This window comes from Haliotis rubra, unplaced genomic scaffold (genome assembly GCF_003918875.1).
Source record: "Haliotis rubra isolate DU_JTF1 unplaced genomic scaffold, ASM391887v1 Scf17, whole genome shotgun sequence".
NCBI lineage: Eukaryota > Metazoa > Mollusca > Gastropoda > Lepetellida > Haliotidae > Haliotis > Haliotis rubra.
This window is the reverse complement of record NW_025765669.1, coordinates 3,366,686-3,380,056: the sequence shown is the minus strand read 5'-3', so window position 1 is coordinate 3,380,056 and position 13,371 is coordinate 3,366,686. Positions and strand designations below refer to the sequence as shown.

At 36.6% G+C, this 13,371-nt stretch overlaps 1 protein-coding gene across 1 annotated transcript in view; it reads right to left on the bottom strand.

Annotated features, from left to right (window-relative positions):
• Positions 1 to 7,966: 7,966 nt before the first annotated feature.
• The window catches only part of LOC124272479 (diacylglycerol kinase beta-like), an 86,075-nt gene continuing 80,670 nt past the window's right edge, over positions 7,967 to 13,371 (bottom strand). Inside the window, 4 exon segments of the mRNA XM_046707659.1 lie at positions 7,967 to 9,050; positions 10,017 to 10,132; positions 10,888 to 10,948; positions 12,445 to 12,565. Coding sequence (XP_046563615.1) covers positions 10,043 to 10,132; positions 10,888 to 10,948; positions 12,445 to 12,565 — 272 coding nt within the window. The 3' untranslated portion in view covers positions 7,967 to 9,050; positions 10,017 to 10,042.

Below are 13,371 nucleotides of genomic sequence, written 5' to 3'. Positions count from 1 at the left end.
GAACGGTCAAGATGACTTTTCTAACGCGTTTCTGTGTGGACAACTTGACTGGATCAAGTCTCGATCGGACGCTTTTGAGACAGACTTGTCAGCTGGTATGCGCGATAATATTTCGTGAAGCAGCTTCAATTATATGACTGCGAAAGTGGAATAACGCCCAGCAGCTTCAATAATAACAAACTCATCCATGTGGACACCTCCTGAAAAGGGGTAGCTGCAGTTGAGAACAGAACAGCGGATTATGCTGAAACACACATGATACAGCTCTCGTAAGTCCGATTCACCTCTTCAAAGTACGATCCTCGTCTCATAAGTATGTTTCACCTGACGAAAGTATCATCCACCTGTCCCAAGTATGATTCACTTCCCCCAAGTGTGATCCACCTCTCCTAACTATGATGCACCTCTTCCAAATATGATCTAACTCTCCTAAGTATCATTTTCATCATATTTGTTTTGTGGAATCCAGTTTTGAAGGCTGTCCCTCTTTGCTTAGAAGTAAAAACAAATCGCATTCAGAGTTGGAACTGGTTTTAAATGACATGGATCAAACTTGCTTTGAGTGTGTGTGTGTGTGTGTGTGTGTGTGTGTTGTGTGTGTTTTGCCATGCCAGACTTTTGTTATGAAGTATGTTATGTGCAGGAATATATACCTTATGTTGTTGGTGAATGTTGACCTGCCTTTGCATGTGTTTGTGATGGCTGCCACTGGTAGGGCAGGACATGTTATCACCAGTTTATAGTGATTCAGATTGATTCATAATAAAACATATATAGTTTGAAAATACAATAGATTTCATTTAGCAATGATTGCTTATGATTATAGAATTGGTTGTATTACTTTTATTTGTGAAGGTTTGAGTAGTTTTGTTTTAGATCTCAAAAGAAAATGTCATGGTATATGTGTAACTTCTGTGAGCAGTACCAGTCACAGGCCAAAGTTGATCCCAGTATTCATAAGCAGGGATCAGATGGTAATAGTTTCTTTGTTAGCAGCACTCTCACAAATAATCACAGTGCCCTGTCTGGACTTCAAAACCAGTGATTAATAGCATGAGCATGACACAGAGGGGTTACAATGAGACTAAAACTGAAAGTCACCAGTCTGATCATTTGATATATTTGGTTGCTGCTGTGGCTAAGGATCTGTTCCAACCCGGAATCCAGACAGGCGATACACTGAAGTCACTGGTTTGTCTGGTCCAGACTCTGTTTATAGTCCGTTCTAATATCTACCAGTCTGTAATTGTTTCATTGTGTGACTATTATCCTAAATTTCAGCACACAGGGATTATCATCTACATTCTGTGATGATCTCTTGTAGTTTATCATATCAATGACAGTATTGGTGGTGGTGGTGGTGGAATTGGGTTTAACGTTGTGCTTGAGAATATTTCACTCATATGACGACGTGCATGCAGGTGTATGTGCGGCTGCTTGTACTAGCCCAAACTTACGCTGGTTTTATAGTGCTAGCCTACTGAGATACCATGCCGCAGTGAAGCATGAATACCCCACTCAGACACATTATACTGACTCTGAGCCGACCAGTCCTTGTACCCATTAATGCCGAGCGCCAGGCAGGGACCAACAAGTACCATATTTTAAGGTCTTTTGGTATGACGCGGTCGGGGTTCGAACCCGCGACCTTCCGCACTTTGGGCGGACGCTCTAACCACTACACCATGGAGGCGGTTGACAGTATTGGTATGGTGCTGACAAACCAGGGAACATCATCAGGCAAATCTAGGATTCAAACCCAGGACTACAGGTCTCATGCATGCCCAATGGACACATCAGGCTCCACTACAGCTAAAGATCCTTCTTAGCAAGCGGTGCCCAAATACTGAACACTGTGAAAAATACACATCATGTAGGAAAGCGCTGGTAAAATATCATCACCACTACCATCATCATCTTCAGCAGCAACAGCAGCAGCATTCATCAGCATCAGCATCATCAGCAGCATCCTCATCCAAATATCACAAACATAATCTGGCTTGAAATATTTATTGAAATTGGATAAAAAGACATTAAAGCACATTTCAATTTCTTAACATTTCATATTGTAGGATGAAGTTTTCAAATAAAAATCTGCATTCATGTAAATCTTATGACATCAACAAATTGAGAATTCCAGTAGTAGGGGTAATCAACGGACCCAGGTATAACAGTGAAGATTGAGACATTATGCGTATACACTGGAGAACACTGAGCTGGAAGGAGAATATCCACAATCTACAGTTAGTATAAACAGGAGTCATAATCTACAAGCACATTCACAACTAAATGTCAATATGCACTGATTATAGTTCAAACTGATTCAAATGATATGAGGTCAGTAAATAAACAAAGAATAACAAAGTTAGGAAAACAAACAGGAATATGGTTGATTAATCATATTCATAATGTGTCATGAAATATATATATTCATGACCTTGGTCACATTCTTGATAAATATAAATTATTAATTGTAGGAAAGAATTACTAAGTTTATGTTACGTATTGAAATTGTTAATGTTTTCACTTGAAACATAAACAATCATACATTCAAAAACGTAATTTACAATTTTAAATTTTTTAACAGAATCTTATAGCATTGCTCATGAGTCAATAACATAGTTTAGGTATCTTTGCCTGCAAAGATCTATCATGTTAAGAATAACATTTGGCCCTATTTCAGAAATATGAAGTACATTTTACATAATACTGGGGTACTCACATTCAGTATTATGAAACCAGAACTCTGGTATTGTTTATGACCAAGGCATTCGGAAGCTGTGACAAATATTTACCTTTCCTACTTACTGGCTACACTGACTTCATTGGCTTCTGGTAATTCAGAAACTGCTTTATTTAATCTTCAACGACAGGTGTGAAATAAGTGTCACAGCTTTAACCATTTTGGCTGTAACAGTGGGACTATTTTTTGACAAATGTCCATCAATATTAATAAAACATAACTGCCAACTTTCCCTCACCACAATTAGCATTTTGTTACGATCTGGCCCGAACACAAAAACCTGACAATATTCCGGAAGTGTGTCGACAATTTTATCCTTTAGTTTGTACTTCTAAAGGAACTTATGATATGACTGCAATGTTTCGATTGGACAGATTCTGTACACTTCATACCAAGTGATAAACAAGGTGAGCCTGTGTTCCAAGCCATCAGTGTAAGATATTTCCTTACAGTTACAATAATGTATTCCTTGAGAGTTTTTTTCATCGACTGGTGTAATGCTACGTATACATTAACGAAATCATATTTTAATAGTAAATTCGCAACAAAAACGAATATTCGGGACTGTTGGCAGCTACGACAACATAACAAAATGAAAATTCCTTACAACTATAATACAGAGATCATGGTGGAATATGTTCAATATAACATCAGCAATAAAAGCGGAAATATCAGGCTAAAGCCAGAGGAAATTTGAGCAAAGCACTGTCTGAATCTTCTAAACACCATCATATAGTGTCAACCGATTAACTAAGTAATAGGGTTGGTTTTGTTCAAGACACAATAGGTTCTGACTATAACGGACTGGCATGGCATGTGTGTAGAACCGTATAAGTGCACAAAAAACAACAACTAGTATGAAATAATTAACACAATTTGTCAAAAAAGACTATTAGCATATAATGTGAAGAAGAAAAAACGCATACAATTTCTACACAAATACTAAAACGGAACTTATATATGGTTGAATACAAAGAAGGAAGTTGCCTTGTTACATAGTGTTACTTACATCAGATCTTATTGGTTCACCGCTTTTGATTGGTACCGGTAGATTGAAGAAATTGGCACAGAAAGTCTCACGACAGACAAATACTGCACTATCCTTGGACAGTTCCTGAATATATACACGATTATATTTAATATCTATGATGCCATTTCTCTGATCATTATCCAATATAGACCTTTTATGACTATGCATGAGATATGAAAGACAACTGACCATATTATGGGAAGATTATAAAAAGAATTACCATTTAAAAAACAGTTAAAGAACACCCTTTCTAAAATTGAGTATTCTTAACATTTTTTTAAGTAGTATAGCTTTAACGGACAATAATGTAAGGGTTCAAATATCAAAGTCTATGTTTATTATGTCATTTTCATTTGTTCTTAGCTTCTTGTATTAAGACATTTGCTTTCTAAGATGTGTAACTACTGACTATTTTTAGATATACCTTCTTTTAGAAATACCTGGTTCATATGACAAAACTTTGCTTCAAGACATGTGTAATTTTTATCTTTGTTTTTCCGGTGTACATTCTTCTGAAATTTTGCAAAACGTGTTATCCACGGATTTTTGTCTTTAAATAATCTTATCTTGCAGAGAATACTTCAGTTTCGTAAATTCATCAAATTTCTATAATGCAAAACATTTCAGACTTAACATAATATATAACCGTACTAATGAAAGCATAAATGATTCAGTTGAGCTAAAGTATGACTTCAGTATAGCATGATGGGAAATCAGTAATGGTTTCAAAATGGTATTTTGCAATTACTGTAGCTTGTCCAAGGCCCATGTTTGGTACAGGAAATAATAGGTACAATGTTCAATAGTGAAAATATTTCATAAAAATATTGTATGAAGAAAGGCAGGGGAGTATCAGATGGGGAACACAGAATGCTGATCTCTGTCCATCAGAATAACTTAAATACACTGGCATCTGTAGACATTACGGCCCAAGTCATCGGCCACTATCCAATGTATACTTGTATAAGATAAATATTTAGGCTGCTTTTTAAAACAGACACAATATGTCAACAAAAAATGTAATTAAATGAGAAAAAAATCACACTATTTTGTGCATGACTTCACATTATAATACATTCTGGATACAAAATAATTACACATTTTGATTAGGGTATACAATATCTGAAACAAATGTAAACATGAAATGAGTTCTTGAATAAGGTTGATTTCCTAACAACTAGATCGATATCATGGGGTTCCACTAACAATTAACAGAAGCTGGTTACATAATGATGGCTACAGGTGAATCCTTATTATGAATTTAATATGCCAGGGAAAACAACATGGTCAAAAATTGCCCAGGCAACTCTGTCCAGCATTGATGTATATCATGGCCTTAACATGCTAAATAAGCTAAACCAAGGGGAGACAACTAGGGTATCCCTAAACAAAACAACTTATTTGAATATTGTATAAGTGTTTGCATAATAGAGTACAAATAATAAAACATTCCTAAACTGGTAACTAACCACCGCTACGTTCATAGATAACACTTTATCCAACTCACAAGAGTTATCCCCCCTTATATACTGGTTATCTCCCTTTAAGGAACACCATAATATGAATGTATACAAGGTGATGACTTGTGCATTCTGGTACATTTGACATAGTTGGACATTAACATATATTTTCAGGCATGCGGTAAGCTGTATGTCTAAAAGCAAGACCCCCTCGAAGATATTTAACAAAATATTATTGCTTTCTTGCTTGATGTTTCCTTGTTTCATCAGACATAAATATATTTATATATTCATTCCAATAATGGCTGTAACATACTGAAAGGTGTATTTTGTGCGTTGATGGAAAATGGGAATCATGATAGAGTACAGCAATCAATGCCCATCGGATCAGGAATAGACCCAGTTCTACACCATATGGAAAAAGATTTACAAAACTACAAAATCAATGGGAAATATCTCAAATATATTAATATTTCAATAAAGCTACAATTATACTGCTTATTTCATAAGGAAGGATTGTATATCATGCATAGTCTCCATTTTGGTAAGCCTAGTTTCAGGAACAATCTCTACAAGTTTTAAAAGAACTGATGCTGAAAAAGTGAAGGCTTCAATGTTCTCCTGTTAGTTCTGAAATTACACAATTTAGAAAAATATGTCTTAAGGAAATGAATACCATATATTCATCATGAAAACAAAAAGCATATTCACTCCTGCAGAATGTCACTTGTATTACTAGGTCATTCTATCTGTTACTCTAAGCTGATTGGCTACAAGACCTATAGACGTTCTATTCTATGATCTATTTATTACCTCTTACACAAAAATCATGTTTCTTTATAAATCACTCTTTTTTTCTACAAGAATACTACCACAAATTAGATTGATCATAAATGAAACCTACCCAAAATGTAATCTTACAGGTACAGTGAAACCCTTTTTATCCAGACAATCTTTAATCAATTGAACAATTACTGATGACACCTATATATATATATTCTGAGAGACATCACTCCATACCAGAACAAATAATCCTGAAATAATATTATCTGAATGAATTGCCTGGAATTGGCAATGTCCGGATTAAACAGGTTCCACTGTATTGAGGTCTGATTGGGAATCAGACATTTTATACATTAAGAAATCTACAAACACTACGACGGAGACACTAATTCTTTGTTTCCTGGCAAACTACCATAGAGATAATGTTTCTACTTAGAAATAGGCACAAGAATGGTCAAATTTTCCATATAGGTTAACCTTGGGTAGAGCACGAATAAGCTCTTGTTTGGCTGGTATAGCAAAGTACACCAGACTCAGTAGACACAAGCATGACAGTAAGTGCAATCGATCATACACAACATTAACATCACTGTATACAGAAGGCATTATGTTCACATATATCACAAGTAGGTTTTGCAAAACTTGATGTTCCATGCATGTATGCACATAAAGATTAATGGACAGGAAACAAAATACTTATAGGATTAAAAAAACTTGGGTTGAAGGTCCGAACGGAGGCATGTGAGGCTGGGAAACGTTGTTTAATTGCGACAATGACGAGCCACGAACTGCCATGAGTCTGATCAAGTTATTGTTCCTTGTTATGAAATAGGGCTTTGAAATTAAACAGTATCAAGTGTTTCCTGGTTCCAAGTAAGAATGTCCATGAATTACAAAATAAACCATCCTGAAGACATAAGCACAGATATAATACTCCCCAAAAATTAACGACCTACTGAGTCTTAAATATTCAGGGCTTGAAAAATTTCTGAAACCCATCTTTTGCTGCAGGGAAGGTAGATATTATTTGTACCTACAGCTGTTTCACGTTATGAAGTTTATGAAGCCTTCAGTTTTACGCTCTAAGATTTTCTGTAACTTCTGAGCTGATATTCCTAACAGACAGTACAAAATAACTAACAGTCACAGCCATCAACCTAACACATTAGTGTTAACTTATTCAATCATGCACATACACCTCGTTTTCTATTTTCAGTCATAATGTTTGAAGAAAATCGTTTTTTGTGTGTGTGTGTTTGAGTACAAAATCATGCTTTTCCTGCCACCTCACAGCCTCAGAATAAATTCTTTTATCAACCATTTCTCTCACCTTCACTTTAACATCAGAATATCAGTGACTGAAATTCTTTACATGGTATATATCTCAGCTGGTCTCAATCAGAAATAGCTACAGTGAGCATTATCAGCCTATTTACAGACAACTCCATACTACATCAGTCCATTTACATTTAGATTTTCAGTTATCCATTAATAAAATGGATTTGCTCTACAGATAAACTAAATTTATCTAACAGTACTTCAAAGGATGAAGGGTAGCCTAATGGTTAAATTTCAGCGTCCTAATGGTTAAAGCGTCCACGCTGAAGACCCAGGTTCAATTCCTCACATGGGTACAATGTATGAAGCCCATTTCTGGTGTCCCATTTCTGGCGCTAGAATATTGCATACTCACTGGCTCATATAATTTTCTAACCTTTTTAGCATTTTACATCCTATGGATTCAGTATTTGTGGATAGAAGTGACTGATTATTCTCTGTGTGGATGTGATACATAAAGCAAGAACTATCAACATGTGAAACATGCACTATGTCAGAAAGTTTTAAGTCTCCAAATCACCATCATAAACATTTACATGCTTGAAAATCGATTTAAAATATTGGTTAAACCCTCAATAAAGCAGCATAGCTGTCTTCAGAAAAGCTATGGAAACACTTTGATAACTGTTTAATTTCAAGGCCATAGTGAAAAAGTTCACATGATTGAGCCTTCAAATAAATATACTCAGCATTCACAGAACTATGCTTATTACATCTGTCAACGGATTCGACCATGAACAGTGTCAGAACACATCACTAAGAACATATATTTGGCATTGAAATTATTATCTTATTTAGCTGCCCATTGGTTGTGGGGTTGATGTAATCTAGACCTATGTTATAGCCCCTACCATGCATTCTTGGTATCTTCCACACATTCATATGGAATAGTCTAATGGCATATATAGGGAAGAGGGTTTCAGTGATGTAGTTCTTGGTACAATATTACATTTAGAGATGTGGCATATCAAATATTGCAAATTGCACATCAAAAATACCTGAGTGTAACAGTGAAAGTAGTATACAGCAATATCAAAATGTCCCTCAATATATGGAAATCCCCCTTTACTAGTATGACTGATTGTTTAAATTTCTAGAAAATGACCCAAACTGAAATATTATGACAAGATAATTCTTCGTACAGTTCACACCCATCTGTTGCTTTATTTCTGATTCCTTGAAATCAGGAATGTAAAAAAATATACATTCCTAAGAAATTAAAATATATAAACAAAAACTACAAAAAAATAAATAGATTTCTACAAAATTAATGCTGAAATTCCCAATATGAATATTAAATAATAAAGGGGAAAAAAATATAAAGTTTCTCGTGAAGTGATAAGCATGTAACATATAAACATAAAATAGAAATCTAAATGATATAAATCATCAAAAAGAAATGGAGGTAACCATGGCAACAAAGAAATGACAATTTTGATAACTACTGAGATGGGATTTGGGCTACACTCAGTAACAAGAAACAAGATGGGAGGATGCCGTCATGTAAAAAGCTATGGTTGTTTAATATTGCACCAAGAAGTATGGCCGAGACAGCGGACATGGCTATTGACCGGGGCTACAACTGGTAAAAGCGATGACCTGCATCAGCCTATATATGGACCTCGGGCTACTGCGCTAGATTAGCTGTGAAGGGCTCAACTTGCTGATCCACAATGTTCCACAATGCAAGGATAGCCTGCAATACAAGGTTAAACCATTACATTTGTATATTTGTTGGTTGGTTTGTGTTTTAACACCACAATATTCCAGCTTTATGGCGGCGGTCTGTGAATAATCGAGTCTGGAACAGACAATCCAGCGATCAAAAGCAAAAGCATCAATCTACACAACTGTTGTTGTTGTTTATATATATATATATATAGCACCAATATCCAGATCACTTGCTCAAAGGCGCTTTGTGTTTCCCTCGATCATTGGATGTCAGTCTCAAATGGCACAACTGGTATATGACATGTGTCAACCAAGTCAGCGAGCCTGACCAACCAATCCCGTTATTTGCCTATTATGACAAGAATGGGTTGCTGAAGACAAATTCTAACCTGAATCTTCACACATTTTAAACCATTATGATGTAATTCTATTGTTGTTAACTGATTCTGAGACAAGAACTCGGTGGCCATTCTGAATGAGCAGCAATGATCCATTTTTTGTTTGTTTGTTGTTCAACGCTGCACTCAGCAATATTTCAGCTATATGGCGGCGGTCTGTATATAATCAAGTCTGGAACAGACGATCCAATGATCAACAGAATGAGCATTGGTCTACAAAATTTGGATACAATGAAATAGTGGCCATTCTGGATGTGCAACAATAATGCATTTATAGGCTAATATGTAAAATTAAAGTGAAATTATACATATAGCATAACATGGTTGGAAAAATTACTCGCACCTGTTGAAATACAATCGACTCTCACCTACAGGGTTCTTTAACTCAATCATGAATTCTCCAATACATGTGTCAGTCTCTGGGTCTGAGCCTGACCACCCGATCCTGTAATTCGCCTCTTACGACAAGCATGGGTTGCTGAAGACCAATTCTAATCTGGATCTTCACGGGTTTGATGGATGGTCAATGTACAGTTGAGTACATAAAGTCCCAAAGTCCAGGTATTGTTCGTTAAACTGGTTCTTACACTCACCTTCACCTTGCACTGCACAGACTGAGCTACTTCTTAAAAAGTTTGAAAAGCTTGGACTTCTTGTTTGACGGGGGCGCCATCAGTACGGGCACTTGGTTCTTGTGTGTAACATAGATCTGTAAGTAAAACAGTGACATCAAGCCTGGATAATCGAGTCTGGACCAGACAATCCAATGATCAACACCTTGAGCATTGATCTACATGATTGGGATACGATGACATGTGTCAACCAAGTCAGCAAGCCTGACCTCCCAATCCCATTAGTCGCCTCTTATGACAAGCATGTCCTAGGAAAAGGTGTGAATGAGTAAGAGAGTTGGGCTTAAACCTTATTCGAGTAATACCACAGTGTCTAAGCTTGATGTGGAAGCAAAGATTCGAACCCACTATCATAGTTTAAGGTGTGCCAAAGGCAGGCAACTCAAAAGGCTGTGTCTTTGATACCAAACCAATCCATTCCCTTTTAGGAAAATCAAAATACAACAGCTAGATGTATGCAATTATTCCAAGATGCAATTTGTATCCAGTAGCTGTGTTATTTGTGGCTTAAACGTAGGCGTAAACATGTTATAAGTGCTTGTCATGTGATGCCCATATAAAGAAATAATCAAGTTTGTTCAAAATTGCCACTGTCCACCCAGCAGAAAATGGGTACCTGGCTGGATAAGTCATACGACTATGAACCTTCTAGCTCCTCACAGGCAGCTTGAGTTATACGGGGTAAAAATGTTGATCATGTTGTATGCAGTTACAGCATGCATGTGTGGTGTGGAGTTTAGGGCTAAATAAGGGGCCTTATTATTATTGTGATGTACAAACTGGTGTTCATAATCTACACGTGTTGAATGTCGGAGGTTTGTCTCCTACTCACAGTGCACGGTGGTTGCATCCAGGGTTCGCCATCTATTTGCATTGGAAATCGTTTTCTTGTTCTGAAAGCAAGATGTGAAATAGGTCAAATAACACACTTTACAATGCATGCCTTTTTCTCTCAGTATCGGCCTGTTGTCTTAATTGGTAGCTAAATGTTATATTACCACCAGTATATCAATCAATCATTAATCATGGTAATGATGACATCTGCTGTGTTATAATTTCATTATATACTACTTCAATTCTTGCATTTTTCTCCTCCAGGATATACAAAACTATTTCTCAAAATGTCAAGTGTGTTTCAAAAGACTAATCTATCATCCACATGAAAAGTTTAGTACGGGTAATAGATGTTTATGTTGTACATGAGAAAGGTACTGTGTTACAAAATACACAGCTATACCATTGAGGACTATGAATCAATCTGGTTCTGCCAAATAATGGTTGATAGCATGAACAATAACTAATGACAACTTGTGAGCACTGACACATATTAAATGACAACTTGTGAGCACTGACACATATTAAATGACAACTTGTGAGCACTGAGGCATACCTAATGACAACTTGTGAGCACTGATGCATACCTAATGACAACTTGTGAGCACTGATGCATACCTACTGAAGACTTGTGAGCACTGATGCATACCTAATGACAACTTGTGAGCACTGATGCATACCTAATGACGACTTGTGAGCACTGATGCATACCTAATGACGACTTGTGAGCACTGATGCATACCTAATGACGACTTGTGAGCACTGATGCATACCTAATGACTTGTGAGCACTGATGCATACCTAATGACGACTTGTGAGCACTGATGCATACCTAATGACGACTTGTGAGCACTGATGCATACCTAATGACTTGTGAGCACTGATGCATACCTAATGACAACTTGTGAGCACTGATGCATACCTAATGACAACTTGTGAGCACTGATGCATACCTAATGACGACTTGTGAGCACTTATGCATACCTAATGATGACTTGTGAGCACTTATGCATACCTAATGACAACTTGTGAGCACTGATGCATACCTAATGATGACTTGTGAGCACTGACACATTTAATGACAAGTTGTGATCACTGATATCCATCTAATGACAACATTTTGCCACCAAAACATACCTAATGACAACTTGTGAGCACTGATGCATACCTAATGACGACTTGTGAGCACTTATGCATACCTAATGACAACTTGTGAGCACTGATGCATACCTAATGATGACTTGTGAGCACTGACACATTTAATGACAAGTTGTGATCACTGATATCCATCTAATGACAACATTTTGCCACCAAAACATACCTAATGACAACTTGTGAGCACTGATGCATACCTAATGATGACTTGTGAGCACAGACACATATTATCACAAGTTGTGATCACTGATATCCATCTAATGACAACATCTTGCCACCAAAACATACCTAATGACAACTTGTGAGCACTGATATCCAACTTGTGAGCACTGATGCATTTAATGACAAGTTGTGATCACTGATATCCATCTAATGACAACATTTTGCCACCAAAACATACCTAATGACAACTTGTGAGCACTGAGCAAGACGTTTGCCGGATGCCCGCAGCCCGGCATAGACCTGACCAACATGCATACTGTTCTCCAGACCCACCACCTCAATCAGCTTGTCCCCAACATCTGCAACAGACATTCAACATAAAAACAAAAGAAGCAAACAGACCTTTTGGTCACATTTATATTTTATTTGGCACTCTCTCACCTAATTTCTGCAAAGTATACAATGTAATTTATTACCAATCTCTTTCCTAAACAGTCAATACTGGATATATATGTCAGTATGCCAAAAGGTTTCATAAAATGCAATGTTGTATGATGCATAATAAACATGGAATAACTGTGACTACTGCAGCTGCAGGTTCCAAGAAATAATGTCCAATATTTTATCAACAGATTAAAATAACGGCAACTCAACTACACCAGTTTTTGAGAAAGAATTTAAACTACATCAAAATGACCAAAAATGAACAAAATACAAATTATCATTAATTGCATTGACATTTTTTACTTGAATAACATTTAAGAACTAAATATCCCAAAATGCACAAAACAGTGTAAGTCACAATTATGAATCAAACATTTGTTTTCAGAAATCACAAGCACATTATTCAGATTTATCTATTTATTCTTGTGAATCATCAAGTGAGTTAAGGCATGAATTTTTGTCACAATCTTTTGACATTTCATTTTCATTTCATGGTTTATTGGAAACCCCCCATTAAGACCATATCTAGGTTTGATGGTTACAGATATTATACATGTGGTGTAGCGGTGTGCATGCTGGTCTCTCATGCCAAAGGCCCGGGTTCGAATCCCAGTGGAGACACCAAACACCAAAAATTTGTGACCTGGGACTCATACTGTGTTGTGTCCCTGGGCAAAGCACTTCATCCACATTGCACTCAGTCCACCCCGCTGTTGAGAAG